At 64.2% G+C, this 24,740-nt stretch overlaps 1 protein-coding gene across 3 annotated transcripts; it reads right to left on the bottom strand.

The window, feature by feature from the left end:
* Positions 1-593: 593 nt before the first annotated feature.
* PEAR1 (platelet endothelial aggregation receptor 1) lies at positions 594-20,777 on the bottom strand. Of its 3 annotated transcripts, none has more exons than XM_045583264.1 (23): positions 20,649-20,777; positions 12,548-12,726; positions 11,758-11,862; positions 11,411-11,511; positions 10,680-10,772; positions 10,171-10,414; positions 9,483-9,603; positions 9,171-9,307; positions 8,862-9,071; positions 8,467-8,641; positions 8,264-8,384; positions 7,005-7,168; positions 6,812-6,914; positions 6,278-6,424; positions 5,973-6,098; positions 3,968-4,096; positions 3,737-3,865; positions 3,353-3,526; positions 3,041-3,129; positions 2,842-2,953; positions 2,653-2,733; positions 2,285-2,557; positions 594-1,061 (listed from the first exon to the last, which is right to left on the bottom strand). In XM_045583264.1, the coding sequence occupies exons 2-23, from the start codon at positions 12,661-12,663 to the stop codon at positions 910-912; spliced, it is 3,102 nt and encodes a 1,033-aa protein (XP_045439220.1). In that variant the 5' UTR covers positions 12,664-12,726; positions 20,649-20,777; the 3' UTR covers positions 594-909. The 3 variants fall into 3 exon arrangements, with proteins under 3 accessions (XP_045439220.1, XP_045439219.1, XP_045439221.1); XM_045583263.1 differs by having other exon boundaries at positions 3,353-3,565; XM_045583265.1 differs by lacking the exon at positions 5,973-6,098 and having other exon boundaries at positions 3,353-3,565.
* Positions 20,778-24,740: the final 3,963 nt, after the last annotated feature.

Here is a 24,740-nt window from a genome sequence, read left to right on the forward strand (position 1 = left end):
AACGCAGGGGACTTACAGACTGGCGGGAGGAGCAGAAATCACTCAAAGAATCGCATAAACAACACATCACAGAGGAGCCTGGTGCCCAGCAGGCCTCCTGCAGGCACCTGCTGGGTGCCTGCAGCTGCTACCAGTGACCTTAAAGAGGGCGCTTCCCAGAGCAGGGGCTGTGAGAGCAAACAGAGGTCCACAGGGGACGGGGGGAGAAGGGCACCCCAGACGTGAAGTCCCTGCAAGAAGTATGGCTGGTGGGAGGACTGGGAGCCGGTGCCACTGAGGCAGAGCGGCCGCGAAAGCGGCACAGCCTTTCCCTCAGACCTCTGAGCTGACTCTGGCCAGGAACCAGGGGCCACCTGATCAGCTTGTATGTGGAGCAGCTGGCTGGCCGGGGCCCTAAGTGGATGCAGGGGCCAGTGAGGAGACTGTTGCTAGTTAACTGGTTTGGGGCTGCCTCTCTGCCTCTCTACTAAGTGGTGAGCACCACAGGAGAAGGCCTACCCCTGATTTCCCTCTGAACCCCCCCCCCCCCCACTCACACACACACAAAACCTCACACATACACAGAGCCCAGCCTGGAGAGCAGCGAAAAGGTGCTCAGTATACGTTTTTTACATCGATATGAAGTCAGTTGCCATGCTCAGCCCGCCAGTCTCCGTGCACGGGCCCTGGCAGCCGGGGGCGCAGTGGGCGGGGGAAGGGAAGGCAGGCTTCCTGCCAACCAGCGTCCCGGTGGGAGCGGGAGCCAGGCTCCCCCTCGCCGTTCACGTCCTCCGTTCACTCTGTTCATAACCACGTTCACGGTCACGGCCTGCCAGGCCCCTCCTGCTCCTGGCAGGCTTCGGCCGGCTCTGTCCCCAGCCCTGGGCAGCAAGAACAGGTGTGCTGGCCTCCGCACGCCATCCCGGCCCCTCAGTGGTCCCGGGGCTGAGGCGGGGGGGAAGGGGGGTGCCGGACGGGAGGCAAATCATAGTGTCCGGGGATGTGGCTGTTCTTGGGCGAGTCGTAGTGGCCGGAGGTCGGGCCGAGAGGCTGGGGGTGCTGGGAGCCCATGGAGTCCGGGTCTGGAGACAGAGAAGGGACAGGATGAGGAGGAGGAGGTGGCTGCTCCCCTCTGCCTCCTCTCCCTCTCCCCTCTCCAGCCTCCTCCGCCCGAAGCAGAGCTGGAGCCTGGCTACAGGGCTGTTTGTGCAGCGTCTCAGCTGCCTGTGGGGGAGGCCACCCTGACCTGCCCCCTCACAGGACATGAGGACACTGTCACCTGCCCATGTGCCCTCCCTCCCCCATGCTCGCCCCCGGCCCGGTTCCACACTTTTCTGGGGACCAACACCACACGATAGCCAGGTGCTGCACAACCGCCATGTCAATCCTCAGCCCGGTGAGGAGGGTCCCACCGCTCGCTCTAAGCAGCCATGTGAGTCCCAGCATCCTGCTGGTCTGGGCCCACTTCGGACCCCACGGCCTTGCTCCTGCTGCCTCAGCATGCGACCTCCATGTTCTCTTTCTCCGACCCTTCCTCCTCCCTGACACTTCTCCCTCCCACCCCCGGCCCCTGGCCCAGCGGAAAGGGGGCTCACAGTGGGGCAGGGCACTGGGCCCAGCGGGGAGGGGAGGGGGGCAGGGCACTGGGCCCAGCAGGGAGGAGGGGGGCGGAGCACTGGGCCCAGCAGGGAGGAGGGGGGCGGAGCACTGGGCCCAGCGGGGAGGAGGGGGGCAGGGCACTGGGCCCAGCGGGTGGGGGGGGGCTCACCGTGGGGCAGGGCACTGGGCCCAGCGGGGAGGGGAGGGGGGCAGGGCACTGGGCCCAGCTGGGAGGAGGGGGTCAGGGCACTGGGCCCAGCAGGGAGGAGGGGGTCAGGGCACTGGGCCCAGCAGGGAGGAGGGGGGCAGAGCACTGGGCCCAGCGGGGAGGAGGGGGGCAGGGCACTGGGCCCAGCGGGGAGGGGGGCAGGGCACTGGGCCCAGCGGGTGGGGGGGGCTCACCGTGGGACAGAGCACTGGGCCCAGCGGGGAGGAGGGGGGCAGAGCACTGGGCCCAGCGGGGAGGAGGGGGGCAGAGCACTGGGCCCAGCGGGGAGGGGAGGGGGGCAGGGCACTGGGCCCAGCGGGTGGGGGGGCCAGGGCACTGGGCCCAGCGGGGAGGGGGGGCAGGGCACTGGGCCCAGCGGGTGGGGGGGGGGCAGGGCACTGGGCCCAGCGGGTGGGGGGGGCAGGGCACTGGGCCCAGCGGGTGGGGGGGGCTCACCGTGGGACAGGGCACTGGGCCCAGCGGGTGGGGGGGGCTCACCGTGGGACAGGGCACTGGGCTGCTCGTAGGTCCCGCTGTCCCGCTGCGGCTGCGGCTGTGGCTGTGGCTGGGGGTGGGGGTTCCGCGGCCTCTGGCTGGCCGGGAGCTGGGGAGGCTGCCGGTGGGGCGATCCTGAGGGGGGGCCTTTCATTTCCACGTAGCTGCTCTCCCGGGGGCCCCCCAGCAGGCTGGGCAGGTCCCGGATGGTGGCGTAGGGGTTCTCGCTGCTCAGGGAGGCCATGCTGGCCCCCAGCCCGTCTTCAGAGATGGGCCCTGAGGGGGGGAGCATTCCAGCTCAGGGGAGGCGCTGGCTCCTAAACCAGCTCCCGCGCAGCCCCTCCCCCTCCCCCCGCACCCCCGTGCTGTACCTTTACCGTGGAATGGGCCTGGGCCCCGGCCATTACTGTTGCCGTAGCTACAGCTGTAGCTTCGGTCCAAGCGGCTGCTACCTGAGGAGGAGGAGGAGGAGGAAGCAGCCCATAGTCACACCCTGTGCCCCGCACCCCTCCCGCAGAGGCGCCTGCACCCCCCGCCCTCCCCAGGGGCCCGGCGCCTACCCCTGTCCAGGTGCTTCCAGTCGGCGGGCAGCGTGGTGTGGTTATCGGGCCCGTGGGCTCCACCTGGCCGCTCGGGGGCCTGCAGGCTGGCAAAGAGCTGACTGCCGGGAGCCTGCCGGGGGAGGGGCAGGGATGGAGCTTTCCAGAGAAGCAGGCGTTTGCCTCTCCCCACAGGGACCCCCCCGCAGGCAGCACTGACCTTGTTGGGGGGCGGAGGGTGGGGTGAGCACTGGGACAGGGTGTGGTAGCTGGGGTTGGAGTAGTAGTGGCTGTAGCTCAGAGGGATATCTGCAGGAACAGACACGGGCGCGGGGTGACCCCCGTCGGGGACAGGCCTGGGCCCAGGAATGCTATTCTGACCCCAGAGACCAGGAACCAGCCCCTCCGACGTCCCTTCCTCCTCCAGCTCCTCACTTCCCAGGTCCCGGTCCGGGGAGGGAGCCAGGAGCCGTGTGCCTACGAGCCAGCTCCTGGGAGGTGCCCCCTGCCCCCCCCACCCCCCCGTGCTCACCTGGCATGACGTACTCGGAGCCATCCAGCCGCCCGCTGCTGTACGCCACCGCCAGGTGCTGGTGCTGCTTGCCTTTTTGCCAGCGGCGGTAGCCGATGAACAGTGCCACCAGGGCCACCACCAGGGACCCCAGCACGGCGATGCCAATCACGGCCCCCAGTGAGTTGTAGGGCACTGGAAAGGTAGGCATCATGGTGAAGGGCTCCTGGCTCCCTGGTGGGTAGGGGCGGTCATTCAGAACAGGGTCTCGGCTCTGCTGGTGAGCGTGGGGGGCATGCACGGCAGAGACTCCCAGGTGAGGGGCCAAGATCCCGGCAGGTGCCCAGGCAGGTGCCCATGCGTCCTTGTTGCCTGGGGATAGTCAGGGCCCAGAGGAGAACTCACCGATCCTGCAGGGGGCACCGCTGTGCCCCGGAGGACACACACAGGCCCCCGTCTCTGGGTGGCACCTCTCTCCAAAACCACACTGGCACGGTTGGGAGCAATTGGCACCAAACATCCCCGGAGGACAGCCTGGGAGAGAGCCAGGGGGGTGGGCGGGGGTCAGAGGCTGCCAGGACACTGGGCCGGGGCTGACGTGGGCACAGGGGCATGGAGCTCCGCCTCTGTGGGTACCTTCCAAGCAGAGGTGTCCGGTCCGGCCTGGGGGGCAAAAGCAGCTTCCGTCCTGGGGGTGGCAGGTCCCGCCGTGGTGACACTGGCAGGGCTGGGCGCAGCTGTCTCCCCAGCGTCCCAGAGGGCATGCTGGGGGGAGGGGTGGGCTGCCTGGGTGCCGGCCCAGCCCCCTCCCCGCCCCAGGTGGATTCTGGGCCCCAGCAGCACGGAAACCCTCCCCACAGCGCGGGCCTCTCTCCCAGGAACGCCAAGGCGTTAACAGTATCCACACTCGGTGACCCACATGCTGACCGGCAGGCCCATGGGCTCAGCCGCCTCCTGAATGCCTGCCCGTGGCTGCCTAATGGCCATTCTGATCAGCGTGGCCGGGCCAGGCGGCCAGAGCCGTCCAAACTTCCTGCCCTGTGTAGCTCTAGGCTTCTTTTTTTTGTTTTGTTTTTAATATATTTTATTGATTTTCTACAGAGAGGAAAGGAGACAGAAAGCCAGAAACGTCGATGAGAGAGAATCATCGACCAGCCGCCTCCTACACACCCCCTTCCAAGGATGTGCCCGCAACCAATATACATGCCCTTGACCGGAATCAAACCTGGGACCTTTCAGTCCGCAGACCAACGAGTAGCTCTAGACTTTAAAAAAAAAATTGTTTAATGTGACAGAAGTAAATGTTCACCCTGTTTAAGGTGTAATTGTTGTGTCTCTGATACTAGCCAATAATCTATTGTAGTAGCAGTTATTACTGAATCCCACGGCAAAGCTCTTCACCAGGATGGCTTTTCTCTCCCTGCCTGACCGTGAGCTCCCATCCAGCCTGTTTCATAGCAATAGCTTCTCCTTTCCCTTTGCAAAACCTATTCCACCTGGTTGGTTTGCGTTCGTCTTTCCCATGATGTTCTTCATATGTGTACCAGAGGCCGCTGCCCGGAATTCGTGCAAGAGCTGGCCTTCCTTCCCCGGCTGCTGGCACCGGCTTCCCTCTGGCCCCGGGACCCGGGCTTCCCTCCGCCCCCAGCAGGCTCCTGGGCCCGGGCTTCCCTCCGGCCCCAGCAGGCACCAGGGCTCGGGCTTCCCTCCGGCCCCCAGCAGGCACCAGGGCTCGGGCTTCCCTCCGGCCCCCAGCAGGCTCCTGGGCCCGGGCTTCCTTCCACCCCCAGCAGGCACCGGGGCCCGGGCTTCCCTCAGGCCCCCAGCAGGCACCGGGGCCCGGGCTTCCCTCAGGCCCCCAGCAGGCACCGGGGCCCGGGCTTCCTTCCCAGAGGGGGACCCTGCCCTCCCGCCGCTGCCTGCTGGTTGGTCACAGCAGCTGGATTCGGCCCCCGCAGCCCCAGCTTCATCCAGAAGGACATCCGGAAGGTTATTCAGCTGTCTGGTCTAATTAGCATTTTATGATTTTACTATTATAGATGTGAGAAAGAACCAATTAATTAATTAATAAGGACTGAGCTTGTGGCCCGGCCGGTGTAGCTCAGTGGTTGTGCACTGACCCAGGAATCTAGAGGCTGTTCAGTTCGATCCCGGTCAGGGCACATGCCCGGGTTGCAGGCTTGATGCCCAGTGTGTGTAGGGGGGGGGTGAGGGGGGTGTGTAAAAGGCAGCTGATCAATGATGTTTCTCTCTTTGATGTTTCTCTCTATCCTTCTCTCTTCCTCTTTCTCTAAAAGATCAATAAAAACGTGTGTTGTGGGCTGGCTTTAGCTCAGCGGTTCCTTCGACTGCAAAAACGTGTGTTGTTTTTTTTAAACCGAGCTTATGGCTTCCCTCACCCCCTTCCCTAGGTCTCCCAGGGAGAAGGTCAGGAAGCTGTTCCTCCTGACCTGTTCACTGCTGCGTCCTCAGCACCAGAATGGAGGGGACGCTCCGTCAGCTTCTGTTTATGTTGTTTATGTAACTGACTGACTCAGGCGGGCCCAGGGGCTTCTTTCCCCCGCATCAGGGGGACAGAGGCCGCCGGTTCTCAGCCCGCCCTCCGGCAGCACCTGCTCTCAGACCCACGAGCACCACGCACCTTGGGAGCAGTCTGAGCCGGTCCAGCCGGCCAGGCAGTAGCAGGTTCCATTGGAGGGGTGGCAGGAGGAGTGGTTGGCACACTTGCAGGGCACACAGCGTTTGCCATAGCGGCCAGGCTGGCAGGCTGGGAGGAAAGGGCTCCTGGTGACCGGGGGCCATCAGCCCTTGATCCCACTCCCTCCCTCCCTCCTCCCCGCCGGCCCCAGGATTGGAATCGGTGGGAGAAGACAAGATGGCAGAGCGGAAGGCTTCTGACACCACACTGCGCCACCTGCTGACGGGGGCGGAGGGAGGCAGCCTCACCTCTCTGGCAGGAGGGCCCCCGGAAGCCAGGCACACACACGCAGCTGCCGTTCTGGGGGACGCAGGTGCCCCCGTTCCTGCAGGTGCAGGTGTTGCTGCAGTTGGCTCCCCAGAGGCCCTCGGGGCAGGGCAGGTGGCAGCGGGCACCTGTGGGAGAGGAACAGGGTGAGCCTGGCCCGCCTGCCCCTTCCATAAAGGTTCTTCCGGACACATTTCTTTCTTTTCTTTCTTTTAAAAAAATATAAATATATATATATATATTTTATTGTTTTTTTACAGAGAGGAGGGGAGAGGGACAGAGAGTTAGAAACATCGATGAGAGAGAATCATAGATCAGCTGCCTCTTGCACCACCACCCCCCACCGGAGTTGTGCCTGCAACCAACATACATACCCTTGACCAGAATTGAACCTGGGAATTTTCAGTCCACAGGCCGATGCTCTATCCACTTAGCCAAACCAGGTTCGGCTGGACACATTTCTTGGAGTCTGCTGGTATACCCCCAACTCCACAATGGTCACCCAGAATGCTCACCTGTCCAGCCAGCCTGGCACCGGCACTGCCCATGGACAGGGTCACAGCCCTCCGAGTGGTCACAGTCACAGCGATGGGCACAGCCTTCACCAAACTTCCCCTTCTGGGGGAGGGAGTGGAGGGGAGGGCAGGCTGGTCAGCTGAGGGATGCCATGCCCCCCTCCCTCCAGGCAGGAGGCTGTGGAGCACTTACCGGACAGGGGAGCTGGCAGTGGACCCCGTGCCACCCAGGGGTGCAGGTACAGGCTCCGGTTTGGGGGCTGCAGGCCGCCTCATGGGCACACTGGCAGCTGGCATTGCAACCGAACCCCCAGGTTCCAGGCGGGCAGGGCACCGAGCAGTTGCCGCGTTGCCAACCTAGAAGGGAGGCTTGCGGGTAGGCATGGGGGCCCGGCTCCTCTCCCGGGGGAGCACACGCTAAGCACTGACTGCACCAGGCTCTGCGCTCCGAGCTGGGGGTGAAGTGGGGGTGCTCGTGGTCCCTCACAAGAGACAAGCATCTACACTGTTAGATGTGAAACCAAAGGCGAAGCGACTGCCAGCCACGCACCACCCCGTTCTGGGCCACGGACGCCTCTTCTGCAAAATGAAGGGGGCCGGCAGCAAACCCCAAGGCTCACAGAGGCCCCAACAGGTAACGAGCGGTAAGTGGATCCTCCCCCTCCCGTGGAAGAGTGGGAACTGGAGACGGAGGTTTGTAAACATGCGAGAGAGCTAGCCTGCGTCAGAACCCAGCCCACAGGCCGCCACCCTGCACCCCTGGAGATCTGGGGGGGCCCTGCCTGGCGCTGCCCTCCGTGGTATGCATCACAGGGTTCCCCAAAGAGGGGCCTTCTGGGCTGGGCCTTTAAGGTAAGGTGACCGGACGTCCTGCTTTTGGCGGGTCTGTCTCATTTTTAACCATTTGTCCCGCGCTGCCGAAATCGGTTTGGCTCAGTGGATAGAGCATCGGCCTACGGACTGAAGGATCCCGGGTTCAATTCCGGTCAAGGGCATGTACCTTGGTTGTGGGCAGATCCCCAGTAGGGGGTGTGCAAGAGGCAGCTGATCGATGATTCTCTCTCATCGATGTTTCTAATTCTCTATCCCTCTCTTTTCCTCTCTGTAAAAAAAAATTAAAAAAAAATATATATATATATATATATTTTTTTTTTTTAATTGTCCCACGTCCCGCTTCGGGACTTTTTGAAAACGCCACGGGACGCGGGACAAATTGTTAAAAATCGGGACTGTCCCGCCAAAAGCGGGACGTCTGGTCACCTTCCTTTGAGGATAAGTGGGCTTTCTGCAGCTGAAGAAAAAGCAAAGTGGAGATTCCAGGAAGGAAGCAAGCAGCCTGGCTCCTTTCCCACGTCCCCACTGCCGCCCAGAAGCTCCCCCCTTACCCGGCCGCCCCCCTCCTCCCCGGGGCCCGCCCCCGCCCCCGCCCGCCCCTCCGGGGCGCCCCGTTACCTTCCTTGCAGACACAAGCGCCGTCCACAGGGGAGCAGGCGATGGCGTTCTCGCAGGAGCAGCGCGAGGAGCAGTTGAGCCCGTAGGTGTCGGGCGGGCAGAGGCTGGCGCAGTGCGGGCCCTGGGGGCCGCGGGCGGACCGTGAGCGGCGGCTCCGCCCTCCCCCGCCCCCTCCCGGCCCCGTTAGCTGGCGCTCAGCTCACCGTGTAGCCGGGCGCGCACCGGCAGAGGCCGCTGTCGGGCTGGCAGAGGCCGCCGTGCAGGCAGAGGCAGTGCTCGCGGCAGCCGGGCCCGTGCGTGTCCCGCGGGCAGCTCTCGTTGCAGCTCAGGCCGGCCCAGCCCGGCTGGCACGAGCACTCCCCGCTCATCGGGTGGCAGCTGCGGGCGAGGCCGGGCTGCGCTCTAGCCGGGGCCTGGGGCCAACCCGCAATGCCAGGGGAGGGGGCCAAGAGCACCCTGCTACCCCGTCCCCAGGCCCCTCTTTTCCCTCCTGTGGCTTCCACCCCGCCCGTGCATGTGCCCCGGAGAGGACCCAGGTGGCTCCGGCACCGGAGGCCTCGCCCACCGGCCGCCCGGGTCCTGCGCCGCCCCGGCCCACCTGAGGCTGTGCTGGGGGTCGCAGGCGCAGGGCAGCTGGCAGCTGAGGCCGTAGAAGCCGTCGCGGCAGAGGCGCTCGGTGCAGCGGTGCCCGGTGAAGCCGTGCTCGCACAGGCAGGCGCCGTTGGGGAAGCAGCGGGCCCCGGGCGCGCAGTCGCAGGTCTCGGCGCAGTCCTGTCCGAAGTGGCCCACCGGGCACTCCTCCCGGCACCTGGGCGCCGGGCGGGGTGAGCCTGGCCGCCGCCGCCGCCACCCTCCCGGCCCGGCCCCCCCCCCCCGCCCCCGCCCCCGCCATCCCGATGCCACTCGCCTCTCCCCCGTGTAGCCGGGGGCACAGCTGCACTGCCCCGTCAGCGGGTCGCAGAGGCCCCCGTTGTGACAGCGGCATTCCTGGGAGCAGTTGGGGCCGTGGAAGCCCTGGGCGCAGGGCAGGGTGCAGATGGCGCCCTGCGGAGTGAGAGGTTGGCAGACTCCCCGGCACCGGGTCTCCCCCTGGGCCCAGGACCCTCGAGTACTCCCACACCAACAGCCCTCACACCGCTCCGGGGCCCACAGGCCCCCGCTGCAGTGCACCCTCCCCGAGCCCTCCCAGACCCGCCCGGCCCCACAGGCCCCCTCATACCATCCAGCCAGGCGGGCAGCTGCAGGAGCCGCGGGAGGCCTCGAAGACGCCCCCGTGGTGGCAGGGAGAGGTGCTGGGGCAGAGGAGGCCAACGGGGCCCTGCACACAGGACACCGCACAGCTGGCGGGCAGAGCAGGGCAGGTCAGTGTGGGTCGGTGTGAGCAAGCAGGACTTGCCTCCCCGTGGCCCTAAGGCCTGACTGCAGGGCTCAGTGAGCACACACACACACACACACACACACACATCCCAGCTCCCCTGGAGGGGACTATGGCATCAGAAAGCAAAACTTTCCGGGACTGGAAATGGTGGGGACACAACACCACCATGTGTGGCAGAGTGGAGGCCCCAGACCCCCGTCCGCCTCCGCCTCGGCTCATGCCTCTCCCTGCGCGGAGGTCTCAGCTCCGGTCCTCCCTGTCCCCGGCCCTGCCCGGGGCTCCCTGTCTCCACCCCACGGGATGACATGCTTCCACACGCATGCCCTCTCGTGTTATCTTCACAGGAACCTTCCCAGGTGGTAAGGCTGTTGCCGCTCACGGACAGGAACCAAGCTCACAAAGCCGGTGACTGGCTCCAGGTCACTCGGCCGGGGGCGGTGGCGCCACCCCTCCCTTTGGAGCCCGGGGAGTCCCCGCACGCGCCCGTGGGTGCCAGCGGGGTCCTGTGCCTGTGCCCCACCACACGCACCTGGGCCCCGTCCTCTCCGGGGGGCAGGAGCAGGCTCCGGTCCGGGGGTCGCAGGGCGCCCCGTGGCAGCTGCAGGGGAGCTGGCAGGCGGGGCCGTAGCGGCCAAGGGGGCAGGGCAGAAGGCAGTGGGGGGGCTGCAGGCCAGGGGGGCAGGTACAGGCCCCACTCTTGGGGTCACAGGAGCTGCTGTTGCCACAGCGGCAGGGCTTGTCGCACTGGGGTCCCCACACGCCCGGGGGACAGTCTGTGAGAGGAGGAGGGTGGGAGAGGTCACCGGGGCCTCCCCCTCCGCCCCCCCCAGCCTCCAGCTAATCCCATCCCTCACAGACGCCACGTCTGGCTCGGCCCAAACTCTGCCCCGTCCCCGGCAAAGGCAGCGGAGAGCAGCGGCCGCCGACCGGCAAGCCCTGGTGGTCCGTGAGGTCCGAAAGGGACTCGGGCGGGTACCTGCCAGGCCCTGGCCCTGTGCCCGGCTCGGAGGGCGCGCCCGAGGCCCTGCCATCGCTCACCACTGGAGCAGTCGTCGCCGCGCCAGCCTTGCACACACTGGCACTGGTTGGGTGCCACGCAGCGGCCGTGGACACACTCCTGGACGCAGAGTGCTGGGCAGAGACAGGGAAGGGGGAAGGGGCTTGCCAGCCTGCCCTCACCCCCTTCACACTGAGCCCGTCTCCCTCCCCCACCAGGGCCCCGGCTCTGAGCAGCACCCGCCTCTCACACGCACAAAGGCTGAGGGTTCGGGCTCCGGGCCCCTCCGGGGAAATCCTGGGGGCACCTGAGGGTCCTCTAAGGGGAGAGGGTCCTCAGGGAGCACCTAGACACGGACGCTGTCCAGAGACTGGGGTCCAGGGTAGGTCAGGTGAGGCAGGGGCTGATGGCGGGCCTCAGGGTGTTGAGATGGGGGAAGCGGGGACAGGAGAGACCAAACAGCAACAAGTCAGAGACAGAGAGACAGGGGCAGACGCAGACATCTCTCACACACACACACACACACACACACACACACACACACACAGTGAGAGACACAGGCAGACTGGAGCCGGGAGAGCCAGGACGCCGGGAGGCGGACAGACTGTGGAGGGGCATGAGGAGGGGCGAGGGGAGGGGGGTGTCCCTAGGGACGCCGCCAGGTGAGCGGGAGGGGGGGGCCCCCAAAGGGCAGAGGAGTCCCCCGCCCCGGTGGCTGCAGGGAAGGCCTAGAGGGGCGGGCTCAGCCCCGCCCCGCCCCGCCCGGACTCACGGACGCAGGCCCCGCGGCTCTCGTAGAAGCCCTGGCAGCACTTGAGCCGCTTCCGGTGGTCCAGCTTCACCACCTGGCGGTAGACTGTCCTGTAGACAACCCTGGGGAGGCCGAAGGCCGTCAGGCTCCCTGCTGAGGCCCAGCACCCCCCCCCCCCGGACCCCGCCCCGCAACGCAGAGCAGCACCGTGGGAGGCCTGGGGCCCGGCCAGCGCTCTGGGCTGGGAGAGCGTGGACCACCCCACCCCGGGGGGCCCGGCGGCCAGATGCTTCCTCCAAACCCCGAAGGTCCCCAGGAAGAATGAGGGTGTGTGGGCGCAGCTGCCCAGGAGGGGGCAGGCCACTCACGTGGGCTGGGGGCAGGTGTGGGGGCTCAGCCAGGGCTGGCTGCAGGCCTCCGGGGGGAGCAGACTGAACGGGCGCGAGTGGGACTCCTTGGTGGTGGTGGTGAAGCTGCAAGACAGGAAGGGCCGGGGCCGGGGCCGGGGAGGCCTGAGCGGGCACGGGGGCGAGAAGCAGGGCGTGAAGCTTGGCCACAGCGGGGAATCGCCACCCCAACCTTTGGGCTGGCTCCCCCAAACCTAGAACGAACCCACATCCTGCCCTCCGGTCCGAAGGGATCCTCCCAGAACTAGAACATTCCCGGAGCCCCCTTCTCCCACATCAGAGCCCCTTCTCACCAACAGGACGGGAGCTGGCAGTTTTCCTCCTCCTCCCCAGGCAGGAGATGGAGGCGGGCCCACGCGTGGGATGTGGCGTTTCTGGCCAAATCCTGCCCTAGGCCTTGTTTCCCTGCCCTGTCCTTTATGCCCCCCTGGGCCAGCTCCTCTGCTTACCCCCTCCTCCCCCGCTGAAAATGGCTCCTATTCTGTGCCCTGTCCTGCCGCCAGACTCCCACCGAGGCCAAGGGCCTGGGATAGAGAAAGGACAGACAGGCAGAGCTGGGATGGAGACTGAGACAAGTCAGAGAGGGGGAGAGAGTCAGAGGCAGCCATGGAGGGGAGGGGAGCGCAGAGCAGAAACAGACAGGAGGCGAGGGCCGGGGAGAGGGCGGGAGGTGGGAAGAGGGGCCCTCCCTCGTGAGGAGAGTGGGAGCTGGGGGCTTGGGGCCCTCAAGGTGCAGCAGGGCCCCTCTCACCTTTCCCAGAAGCTGCAGGTGTTGGGGTCGTTGGGGTTGAGGGTTCCGGCCAGCCCCAGGCCCAGGGCCAGGAGGAGGGAGCGCAGAGGAGGCGACATGGCGGAGGCCTGCGACATGGCGTGGCTGTGCGGGCCCTGCAGCCTCAGCCTAGGCTCTGAGGACCCGGTCTCCGCGGAGGCCTGAGCAGGTGAGAGAACAGGCTGCTGCCACGCCGCCTGCCCCCAGCGCCTGGCCCAGCTCCCAGGCCTCCTTCCTGCCGGGTGGGGCAGCCGGCGCTCACACCGCCTGCCTGGGTGGGGCACCCGGTGCTCACACCGCCTGCCTGGGTGGGGCACCCAATGCTCACACCGCCTGCCCGGGTGGGGCACCCGGTGCTCACACCGCCTGCCTGGGTGGGGCACCCGGTGCTCACACCGCCTGCCTGGGTGGGGCACCCAATGCTCACACCGCCTGCCCGGGTGGGGCACCCAGTGCTCACACCGCCTGCCTGGGTGGGGCACCCAATGCTCACACCGCCTGCCCGGGTGGGGCACCCAGCGCTCACACCGCCTGCCTGGGTGCTATACCCAGAGCTCACACCGCCTGCCCGGGTGGGGCACCCAGCGCTCACACCGCCTGCCTGGGTGGGGCACCCAGTGCTCACACCGCCTGCCTGGGTGGGGCACCCAGCGCTCATACCGCCTGCCTGGGTGCTATACCCAGCGCTCACACCGCCTGCCCGGGTGGGGCACCCAGTGCTCACACCGCCTGCCCGGGTGGGGCACCCAGCGCTCACACCGCCTGCCTGGGTGCTATACCCAGCGCTCACACCGCCTGCCCGGGTGGGGTACCCAGAGCTCACACCGCCTGCCTGGGTGGGGCACCCAGCGCTCATACCGCCCCCCGGCCTGGCCGTCCTCCCTCGACTCTTCATCTGAGTTCTCACCTTCAAGGTGGAGCCCCAAGTGCCACCCTTGCATCTCTGCTCTGCTCCTTGACCCCCATTAGCAGACTGGCCCCCCCCCCATTCCTTCCGGAGCCCCGGCACTACCCCCCGCCCCCGCCACACACACACACACACCACTGTTCCTGTGCCTATTTCCTGATCATGCCTTTTCTCTCCGAATCTCCAGCCCCAGCCCGGCCCTACCCAGGGCACTTCAGTATTGACACCAAGATTTGAAACCAGAGCCAATGGGGGCAGGTTAGAGGGAAGCCCCCGGGCTCAGCTGGAGGGAGAGCTTTCTCAGTCAGAGCAGTCGGCAGCCTCAGGGTGAGCTCCCCATCCCTGTGTGTGTGCAGGCCGAGGCCAAGCCACCCTGACGTGGTGGCAGGCGTCCTGCTCTCTGGGACGAAGGAGGTAGGCTGGGTCCAGGTAGGCTGGGACCCCACGGGGACCCCTCTCCTCCGGGTGGCCTCCCTCCCACGCCCTCTGGCCTTGCAGAGCCGCACTCCCACCCCCCCCAGCCTCTCCCATGGGCCCGCGAGGACCGGTGGTGCTCAGCCCGCAGCTCCCGATGTCGTGTAAGTAGCTTGAGATCCGGCACGGGGGCGGGGGGGGGGGGGGTTATTCACACCATGGAAACGGGGAGACCACACACACACACACACACACACACACACGCCAGGCCGGCCGCACACAAACACACCAAGTCAGTCCAACACTGGCCAGTCATCACTGCACCCAGCTCCAGGAGCTGTCACCCGAGGGGCCCCCCACCTGGCCTCAGGTTTAACGAGAGCACCCACCGCCCTCGGGTCACCCGTCAGCCATCTGGAGGTGGGCTCCTCTCCCTCTCCTCCACCCCAGCCTCGCCCCGTGGGTGGGGAGCGGGTCAGGACCCAGATGAAGCCTGTTCTGGGAGGCTGAGCTCGGGCGAGGCCACCCCCGCTGCCGGTTTCGGATTCCATGTTTAACATCCCTAAGATCGGCCGGTTCCTGCTCCGCACCTCCCGGGGCACTCACATCTGCTTACGATTTGGGAGCAGCGAGGTCGGCTGCTGGCCCCCTGCACCCCTGAGTATCTCTGGAATGCTCAACGCCCGGCCCCACACATGCCCCCCACCCACACACTCCCAGGGGCCCCGGAGCTGCTCCCAGCTCCAGCCAGAGCCTCGCCCGCCGCACCGGAAGCAGAGACCCCACAGGGATCCCTCTCCTCCCAGGTGGCCTCGCTCCCACGCCCTCTGGCCCTGCAGAGCTGCAGGCCGCCCCCCCCCCGCAGGCTGTCCATCACAGCTCCCTGCGGCCACAGCTCCGCCTCTGGCTTTGTGCTTCCTCCCCAGGCCTCAGGCCGCTCACTCACTACCAGGAGCTCACCAGGCCCCTGGGGCATCGGTGCTCAGGGTATGGAGCCTGGAAACAGGAAGTGGAGATGAGATGGAATGTGTATTTGGGGGAGGGCAGCAGGGAGTGGGGTGACTCCATTTCCCCACTGCCCTCAGCTCCGGTGGGATGTGAGGGAGACCTCCCTCTCCAGTGGCTTGTCGCTCACGCTGAGCCCTGTGGCTCACGCTGAGGGGGTGAGGGGACTCGGCCTGTCCTCCGGGACCAGCAGTGTCCTTCAGACCCCATGGCCCGTCCCAGGGCCCCACCCCACAGCCCTCCCACACATGCTGCCACCCCCTCCCAAACAGCTCCTTCCCCCAACCTCCACCAGCTACGCCCTCTGCCCCCCTTCCCCCCCCCCCCCCCCCCGCCACTGCCCCAGGCCCAGGGCCTACCTCCAGGGCTCGCCCTGTCTGCTCCCAGCGGACCTCCCGCTTCTCCCTCAGGCTCAGCGGCCAGGGCCACGGGCAGCCCCCAGCTCTCAGCACCACCCTGCCCACCTTCCTCCTGCTGAGCCCTCCCGGGGCCCTGGCAGGGGGCCCCTGTCCTCCGGCTGGAGCTCCTTCTGACTGGGTCCTGGACCCCCCCTGGCTAAGCCTCATCTCCAGCCACACCAGGACCCAGGCTTCCCCTGGCTGGGACCTGTCTCAGGCAGAGGCCCCAGTGAGGCGGGGAAACCTGCAGCAGGAAGGAGAGCAGCAGGAGGGGCCGGGCAGATTGGGCTCCTGGCCCTACAGAAAGTCCTTCTTCCATTCACATCAGCCCCTCCCACTGTCAGCCCCGCCCACCTCCCCTCCTCCCACCACCAGTCCCCCCATCTTCCTCCTCCCATCTCCCCTCCTCCCATCTCCCTCCTCCCGCAGCCTCCAGAGGAGCTGGTTCTCCAGGGGCTCTGAGGGGCCTGGAGGCAGACAGGGGCGTGAGGAGAGCCGGGCGGGCATGGCAGAAGGCGAAGGGGATGGGGGCCACAGCAAGAACGCGGTCCGAGGCGTGGGAACGGGATGTGTTTACAGTGAAGAATGAGCTGACACTTCTCTCCCCTCCACCTCCAGAGGCAAAGCAGCTGGGCTCCCGGCCAGGCCCCCAGGCCCCAGCCCCGTCTGAGCAGCCCCAGCACCCCTGCCCTCTCCGCCCCCCCTCCACCCCCAAACCCCACCGAGCCCAGCTCACCCGCCCCTGCTCTTCCCCAAGCTCAGCCTGGTTTGGGGGAGCCCGGGCTGGGAGGAGGGGGTGCGGAGGCCCCTGGGGGGGTTCCCAGCAGACAGAGGATCCATTTCCACAGAAAGCACACACACAGCCAGCGCGGGACCTTCCACACCGTCCCTCCCTCCCGGCTTCTCTTCTCTGGGAAGCGGAGCAGCGAAGGATGCCCTCTGAGCTCTGCATCCCCTCCCGCCCCACCCCTCCCTGGGTTCGAACCCTCTGTAACCCCGGAGGACAGGAGTGCCTCCCTGGCGGGGCTGTTGGGCGGACTGAGGCCTGAGTTAGTGCAGATCCTGCGGAGAGCGCAAATGTAATGAACTCGGTGAGCGCTGGCTGCCTCAGCCCTGCACCCACCCTAGCCTTCCAGTATTAATTCAGGAAATGCCGTGTGTGTTTCTGAGGAACCCCCAGGGTGGTCAGGAATAGGAATAGGGCCTTAGATGCTGACAGGGAGAGAAGAACTGGGGATTGCGGGGGGGGGGGGGGGGGTGGCTGCCCTGACCCCCCAGACCTAACCCCCCAGAACAATGGGCTGACCACCAGATCCCTCTTCAAGCCAAAGGCGGCTGACAGCAGGCTGCCTAGATTCTGCTTCCCAGTCCCTTGGCCTGAAAACCACCTCCACCTTCTGGCTGGGTTCCGCTGGCCCCTCCTCCTTCTCGCTCTCTCTCTCTCCCCCCCCCCAACTCTGTGTGTGTGTGTGTCCCCTCCCCATCCCGGAGTCCACAGGTTCTGTACTCACAAGCTGTCACACGCGATGTGACCTCAGGCGGCAGCTGAGCCCTGTGAGCCTCCATTTCCTCGTCTGCGAAGTGGGAGAGTCCACTCACACCGCCCAGGGCTCAGTGAGGGCTTCCTTCCTCCACCGGTTTCTTGTCTCTCTTACTGCCTCTCTCCCCCTCTACACGCAGGCTGCCATGTGCATGGTGCAGCATGCTCCCTGCCCCGGACTGCCTTCCAGGGGGAGCAGGAGTGGAGCCAGCCGACCCGCTCACTCAGCCGTGTGTCCAGCTCGGTGCCCTGCCTCGCATCTCCGCCTCTGTCGCCCTCCCAGGCTCTGTGTCTGTCCCTGCCCTCCCCTAACGTACCTCGTCCTGTCCACTCCGTGAGATCCCAGACTGAAGACCCCCGCTTCCCCCCGCGCAGGGACGCGCTCCCACCCAGCTCTACACGCCACACGGTGCACGCATACCCATGCTTGCACACGCAAGCTCAGAGCCCCTCCTGTGTGCAGCCAGGCCAGGCCTCCGGGACACCAGGCATGTCTGCCGGATGGAGGGACAGGAAGCCTGCATGTTCGCGTTCGTGCCAGAGGCGGGCGGGGAGGGCCAGGGGTGAGGGGCCGGCCTTGCGCTCTCGGTGGCTCAGGAAACAGAAGCTAGAGGGTCCTCCGTCCGACCTGTTTACTCATCAGGAAACAGGGAAACTGCGGGATCTGATTCACCGAGCACCTCCACGCCCGCTGGAGGTTGGCGCCGAGGCCCGGCCCCACCCTCGCCACCCGTGGGTGCGAGTGACCTGCCCAGGGACTGGCTGTCAGCGGCAATGGCAGGGCCAACTTCCCCTCGAAGAACCAAAGAGGAGCCCAGGCCAGGAGCCAGCTTCCCAGTGGAAAACTCCCCTCTGGCCCCCCGCCAATGGGTGCTCCTCGCCACCCTCGGGCCCCTCCGAAAGCACAGCTCCGCCCTGGCCACCGCCCCCCTTACTGCCTCTGAGGCCCACCCCACAGGAAAGGGCTCCACGGCCTGAGCCTCAGGGCCTCTGCCCTGTGCTCCCATCACACTGCACAGCCGCTGCCACAGGCCTCTGCCCAGGCCACCCCTGACATGCCCAGGCCCTGCCATCCTCCAGGCCCGCCTCCCCAGCAAGCCCCGCAGTGGCGCCAGACCTCACCCACTCCCGCCTGCCCTCCTCACACAGCCCCCGCCCCCATCCGGCCCCCTGCCCAAAGGAGACCTGGCTGCTCTCCCCGTCTCCCCCAATTCCTGCCTAAGGCCAGCTCCACACTGGACACGGTCCATGCTTCCCGAGACCCCAGCCAAAGGCTGGGTACCAGTGTCCTCCGCTGGGGGCGGGGGGCCTGTCCCGGGCCAACCCACCAGCCCACAGCCCCTGGAACACCCGATGCTGACAGGCTGAGCAGGTGGTGAGACCCCCTGGTGAGACTGGGGGCCCCTCCGATCTGATTCCTCCCGGGGGCCCCATTAGTGCGCCATCCTGCTGGCCTGGCCGGCGGAAACTACACGTCTGGCCGGTAAGCCCCAGGAGATCCTGCCGCCCCCAGCAGGACTCGGCCTCCGGCGGTGGGGATGGGAGGAGGGAGAGGTGTTCGGAGGCTGTGGCTTCTCCCGGGCGCACTGGGCAGCGGAACCAGGGCCCTCCAGACCCAGCCCCGGCCAGACGACGAACTTCCTTTGTTACAAAGTGAAAGGGAGCTCCAGACCTGACCCCCTGACCTCCGGCAGGAACTCCTGGGGCTGGCCTCCGAGTGCCTGTGGGAGGAGTGCCCCTCAGTCACACCGAGTCACCTGTGTCCCCCGCAGCCCAGGGCAACACTCCCCCCCCCACCATCCACACCGCCTCCGTAATAGGGGGACAGGGCGAGGCTCAGAGGCCACGGCTTTGGGGCGGGGGCGGGGGGAGGGCAGAGGCAGGAGAGGGGCCCAGGAGGCCCTAAAGCCCCCCACATGCTGTTCCTCTCTGGATTCCTCTATCGTGCCTGTGTGGGGTGGTAATACCAATCGCTGTCACATGTTACGTGTACCCTGTGGGCTGGATCCTTGCTTTCCCTCCTCTCAGCAATCCTAGAACGTAGGTGCATGCTGCCTCCCGCTTTGTAGGTGAAGAGACACTCCAGGGAGCCCAAGGCGTTTGTCCCAGGCCAGAAAGCCGGCCGGGGCCCTGGGTTTGGACCAGCCGGGGCGGCCCCGTCGAGGTCCTCCTCTCCTGGGGTTTCTTTCTGGTCTTCGGACGCTGTCTTTCCTCTGTCTCCCCCTCCCTGCTCTTCCTCTCGGTCTCTGCTCTGTTTTTCTAAGTTGGCCTCTCTCTCCAGCCCCCCTCTCCCCCCCGCCCCGCTCCCTGTCCCCCTCTGAACCTTGTTGTTTCCGGGAATCTCTAAGGCTTTCTCTATTTCCTTATTTATGTCTCTCTCTACCTCTGTCTCTGCCCCTGCCTCCTCTTCCTTCTCCCGCTGGCCTCGCCTCGTCCCAAAGTTCGCGTGCCCAGCATGCGGCCAGCACCCTCCTCGGAGGTAGAACGGGCCCCAGCACCCCTCGGGGCCCCTGGAGTCCTCTCCCCCAGGCTCCCAGGGCTCCTGGGAGGAGAGGCCGGGGGGAGGGGGCCCTCCCCAGCAGCACGTGTTGGTGTGGGAGGCAGACAGAAGCCAGGGCGACCTCTATCTTCGTCCTGGCTTCCGATTGGTGGAGGGGGCTGCCCGGCGTTTCCTCTTCTGGGAACGTCTGATAGGGAATGGTGGGGGTGGGAGCCGCGGAGAAACCGATGCCAACCGCCGCCTCATCCCCCGGGAAAGGGGAAGGCAGAGAGGTGAGCCTGGCCACCCAGCCGGCTGCCAGGCGGCAGGGAGGGGAGCCCCAACGGCAGGCTGGCAGACTCAGGAAGACCTCAAAAGTGGGAGGGGCAGCAGCAGGGGACAGGAGAGCCGGCCCCACACCCTGGCTCCCAGGGGCACACACACAGCGGTCCTATATCATGGACTAGGGTGGGATGGGGTTCAGAGAACAGCTCCCTGCCCGCCCCCCGCCCCCCAGGCCCAGCTTAGGCCAGGGAGCAGAGCTGACCCTTTGCCGGGCCCTGCCCGGAGCTGAGGTCTGGCTGATCCTGGGAACCAGCACAAGCTGTTCCCGTCCCCGGGGACTGGGAGCTCAGGCCGCCCCGGGGAGGCCGCTCAGAGAAGGCGGGAGAGCAGAGCCCACCCTGGTGGCTGAGCATAGGGCGAGGGGCGGCCCTGCCGGGTCTCCGGAGCCGGACCTGCCGTTCCCCCAGGCTTGCTGTTGTCACTACTTCAGACCATCCTGAGCCCACGGGGTCCTTAGAGGACCGGGCGCCCGTGACCTTCGGTCAACTTCCCGGTCCTCCCAACAGGCAAAGCCCAGAGCGCCAGGAACGGGCACACCGCCTCCTCTTCAGCCTCCTCACAGGCAGTGAACACTGACGGGGGCCACCCACCACCCCAGGAGGCAGGCACTGCGTGTTTAGAAATGAGAAACTGAGGCAGGAGCATAAGCCTCTGGACAAGGTCCTACCGCTCATCAGGAGCAGAGGAGAGACTCCACCCGAGCTGCCTGACTCCGCTGTGCTGCCCAAAGCTCCCTGCGCCGAGCAGGGGACCCGGTGCTGGTCCCTCCCGCCGGGAGGGGAGCCGGTGGGGGCTGCCCACCTTTGCTGCCCGGTGCCCGCTGTTCCACCATGCACAGCGCCCGTGCCCCTGGGCCCCTCCTACAGCCACCCATGGCGTCTCCCCCCTCCTCTCCCAAACCACCCATGGCATCCCCTCCTCCCTCCGCCCCTCCCCGCCCGGGGCGCTCAGACCCCGGTCCAGGGGGCCTCCCCGGGGCGGGCGCGGCCACTCACCTGCCGGGGCCGCCTCTCCGCCGGCGGCCGGGGGTGGGGGCCGCCCGGGAGGAGACGGGACGAGGGTCCCGCGTGGAGCCCCGGCCGGACTGCGGCGGGGAGCGCGGCTGCGGCCAGCGGGGCGGGAGCGGCGGGGGCGGGGGCAGGAAGGAGGTGGGACTCGGGCCGCCCGGCAGGAAGTTTTCACAAGGAAGCGGGAGCGGGAGCGGGAGCCGGGAGGGGAGAAGCCGGAGGGGAGAAGCCGGAGGGGAGAGCCGTGCTGCGGGGACCGAGAGGCCGGCGGCCCCTCGGCGGGCGGCGGGGACCGGGGTGCGGACCGGGGAGGGCGGCTCCCGCCGGCGGGGCGCGGGGCTCCCGGCTGCACCGCGCGGACCTCAGCTTTCCCGTCTGCAAAGTGGGCTCGCGGGGGAGAGGCCGTGAGACCGCCAGCGCGGCCGGCGGCCCCGATCGCAGTCAACACCGGCAGGGAGAGCCGAAGCCGGTTTGGCTCAGCGGATAGAGCGTTGGCCTCGGACTGAAGGGTCCCGGGTTCGATTCCGGTCAAGAGCATGTACCTTGGTTGCGGGCACAGCCCCGGTGGGGGGCGTGCAGGAGGCAGCTGATCGAAGACACTCTCATCGATGTTTCTAACTCTCTCTCTCCCTTCCTCTCTGTAAAAAATCAATAAAATATAATAAAATATATTATAAAAATAAAAAGACCGGCAGGGGAAGGCTCTCCTCTCCCGTCGGCCCTGACACCTCCGGGGGGTGTGATGCTGGGAAGCCGCCTCCTGCGGAGCCTCCCGCGGCCTCTGCTGGGCGGACCTGGCGGCGGCGGCACCTGCACAGCCCGCGGCGGGCCGGCCGATGTGCTCGCTCCGCAGGCCGGCCACCTGCCCCCCCCACCCCCCAGGGCTCCTTCCCCTTCTCAGTCGCCACCTGGGGGGACAAAGACAATTTTATAACCTGTGCCGCCATCACCAGCCCTTTGAGTGCGTGGCTTCCTTTCATTCTAAAGTCGAGCTTGATGCTTTTACCCGATGAGACGCGTGTCCCCAGTGGTTAGAACACTAGGAGTGGCGGGAGCAGAATTTGAAGCGAGGTCTGTGAACAGTCTGATTCCGGGGAAAACCTACAATTGTTCAGGAAGAGCAACACAGGCTCGCTCCTCCTTTGCTACTTTTAGAAATCAACTTTATATTGTGGAGGCGTAATAGATATGAGGAACAAGTCCCCGCTTAAGAGTATACAGTTCGATGATGCTCTTTTAGATTTTTCTTAGTGTGGTAAAATATGCAGACCATAACGTTTACCATGTTAAACGTTTTAAGTGCGCAGTTCAGCGACATGAAATTCACTGAGTGTGCCGCAGCCATCATCATCACCGTCTCCAGAGCTTTCTCATCATCCCAAGTGGAGACTCTGTCCCTAATCAACAGCAACTCCCATTCCTCCTCCCACAGCCCCGAAGTCTCTTCCACTTCCTGTCTCTATGCATTTGACTCCTCCGAGTCCCTAGAATGTGGTATTATACACATTCGTCCTTTGGTGTCTGGCTCATTTCACTTAGTTTGATGAGTTTGGGCAAATGTGTTCATCTATGTAACCACCAGTCCAATCAAAATAAAAAAAATAAAAATAAACAATTAAATAAAAAACAAGCCCAGCCAGCTTGACTCCGTGGTTGAGCATCAACCTATGAACCAGGAAGTCATGGTTTGACTCCCGGTTGGGCCACATGCCCGGCTTGGGTTGCAGGTTTGATCCCCAGTGTGGGGTGTGCAGGAGGCAGCTGATCAATGATTCTCTCTCATCATTGATGTTTCCATCTCTCTCCCCCTTCCTCTCTGAAATCAATAACAAATGTTTCTTTAAAACCATACTTCCCTCCCCCCAAAAAAACTTCCTTCTGGCCCCTTGCAGAAAACACTGCACCCCCAGCTCCATTCTCACCTCCCAAAACCAGCCCTATGAAATCTCTGACATGCTTTTCATTATTGTGGATTTGTTCTAGAATTTATATAAATGGCTCACACAGTATTTGCGCTTCTGTGCCTAACTAGATCCTTCCCCTCACTGTACAGTCTTTCAGTGGTTTGTTGCTGTTAATGCTGAGTGATATTCCATTGTGTGAATTTACCCCAATTTGTTTTATCTCTACACCAGTTGGTGGGCACTGTTTTGTTTTGTCACTATGAATAAAGTCACCACGAACATTTGTGTAAAAGCTTGTGTGGACATACGTGTTTCTTTATCTTAGCAGCTACTCAGGAGTGGGATTGCTGGGTTATAATGGTTATAAATTCTTTATGAAGTCTGGTTTCAAGTCCTTTGTCAATAATATATATTGAGAGAGAGATTGGAAATGGCAGCAGAGGAAGTGGAAGCTACAAGGACACTCTCCTAGGACCGAATTGTAAATACAACTCAGATCCAGAAAAGCCACCCTGAGAAACCAACTAAGGACTGGCTGGAGAGGCCCCTGCTAACGAGGGACGGGAAGTGGAGACCGCACAGAGGCTGGTGGGAAGTGCGGAGGGGAGAAAGGACCGGCCAGGCTCCCACAGACAGCAGCTAAAGGTCCGGAGGAACAGTGCAGCGGTAGAGGGTTCCCACTGAGAACTCTGGGGTCTAAATCCCAAGCTAGGCTCCCCAGCCCTGAAAACCAGAACCGATAAAGGAGCTCACAGCACATCTGGCTGCGGAAAGCAGCAGGGTTGTTGCCTGACAGTGAGAGATGGCTGGAAATGCAGGCACCCTCTTAAAGGGTCTGGGCACAAAATTCTGTGTGCAGCCACTCACTGTGGGCCCCGGCAGAGAGGGCAGAGTGGACTGAAGCTGTGTGAGGAGAGTCCAGGTTGGGGGGCCCTGGGGTTGGAGCTCAGAGGGCAGCCAGCCTAGTCTCCTGTGCTGAGCCATTCCTTCATGCTTCAGAGAACGTCTGTCTTCTCCGAGGACCTTTGCTATCCAGGTGGCTTTTGTCCCACCCTGTTGGGAGACCTCTTGCCCCATCCTGTGGTCTATCGCCTCAAGCAAGGTAAGACATAAGACCGAGAATAACAATCAGACTGCAGGCAGAGGGGGATTTCTGGAGGCTTTGAGTCTTTTTAAAAATATATATTTTATTGATTTTTTTACAGAGAGGAAGGAAGAGCTAGGAATATCGATGAGAGAGAAACATTGACCAGCCGCCTCCTACACACGTCCTACTGAGGATGTGCCCAAAACAACCAAGGTACATGCCCTTGTTGGGAATCGAACCTGGAAACCTTCAGTCCGTAGGCCGACACTCTATCCACTGAGCCAAACCGGTTAGGGCAAGTTTTGAGTCTTTGACTGGTCTTCTTCTGGGCCTGGGGCTAGAAAAAGCAGATCCTGGTACACATCTTGATCTTTTCCCAAGGCACCCAGCCCAGCAGAGGGAGCCACAAGCTGTGGATTGCTGACAGCTCCACACAGAATACCCAGGGCCAGTCAGAAACAATGTCTAAGGCTGCCTCCACATAGCAGACCTGCCTAATACATAAACACAAACACAAACAGGCAGCCAAAATGGGGAGACAAAAAACAATCCCCAAAAGAAAGAACAAGATAATTCTCCAGAAGAAGAGCTAAATGAAATGGAGACAAGATATTTATCAGACGTGGAGTTGAGAATAATGATGGCAAAGATGCTCAACAGCTTAGAAAAGACATAGTAACTATGAAGAATTGCATAGCACTAATAAAGAATAATTTACAGGGATTCAACAGAAGGTTGAGAGTAGAGCATTCTGGGAATCAATAAACAATTTGAAATATGAGGAAGAAAAAAAACCCCACACACAATCAGAAGATTAAAAAAGAAAAAAGAATCCAAAAATATGAAGATAGTGTAAGGAGCCTCTGGGACAACTTTTGGAAAGGGGGAGTGCCAGAAGGAAAAGAGAGAGAGCAAGATATTGAAAATCTACTTGAGCCGAAACCGGTTTGGCTCAGTGGATAGAACGTCGGTCTGTGGACTGAAGGGTCCCAGGTTTGATTCCAGTCAAGGGCATGTACATTGGTTGCAGGCACATCCCCGGTGGGGGGTGTGCAGGAGGCAGCTGGTCGATGAATCTCTCTCATCAAT

Source organism: Pipistrellus kuhlii, unplaced genomic scaffold (genome assembly GCF_014108245.1).
Source record: "Pipistrellus kuhlii isolate mPipKuh1 unplaced genomic scaffold, mPipKuh1.p scaffold_m20_p_18, whole genome shotgun sequence".
Classification (NCBI taxonomy): domain Eukaryota; kingdom Metazoa; phylum Chordata; class Mammalia; order Chiroptera; family Vespertilionidae; genus Pipistrellus; species Pipistrellus kuhlii.

Excerpts from the sequence above, each read along its gene's own strand:
- PEAR1 (XM_045583263.1), bottom strand. The coding sequence starts at position 12,663 with ATGTCGCAGGCCTCCGCCATGTCGCCTCCTCTGCGCTCCCTCCTCCTG. Across the intron at positions 10,773-11,410 it reads GAGCCGCGGGGCCTGCGTCC|CACTCTGCGTCCAGGAGTGT; the intron begins GTGAGTCCGGGC and ends GTCTCTGCCCAG. Across the intron at positions 3,130-3,352 it reads CTCCGAGTACGTCATGCCAG|ATATCCCTCTGAGCTACAGC; the intron begins GTGAGCACGGGG and ends CTGTTCCTGCAG.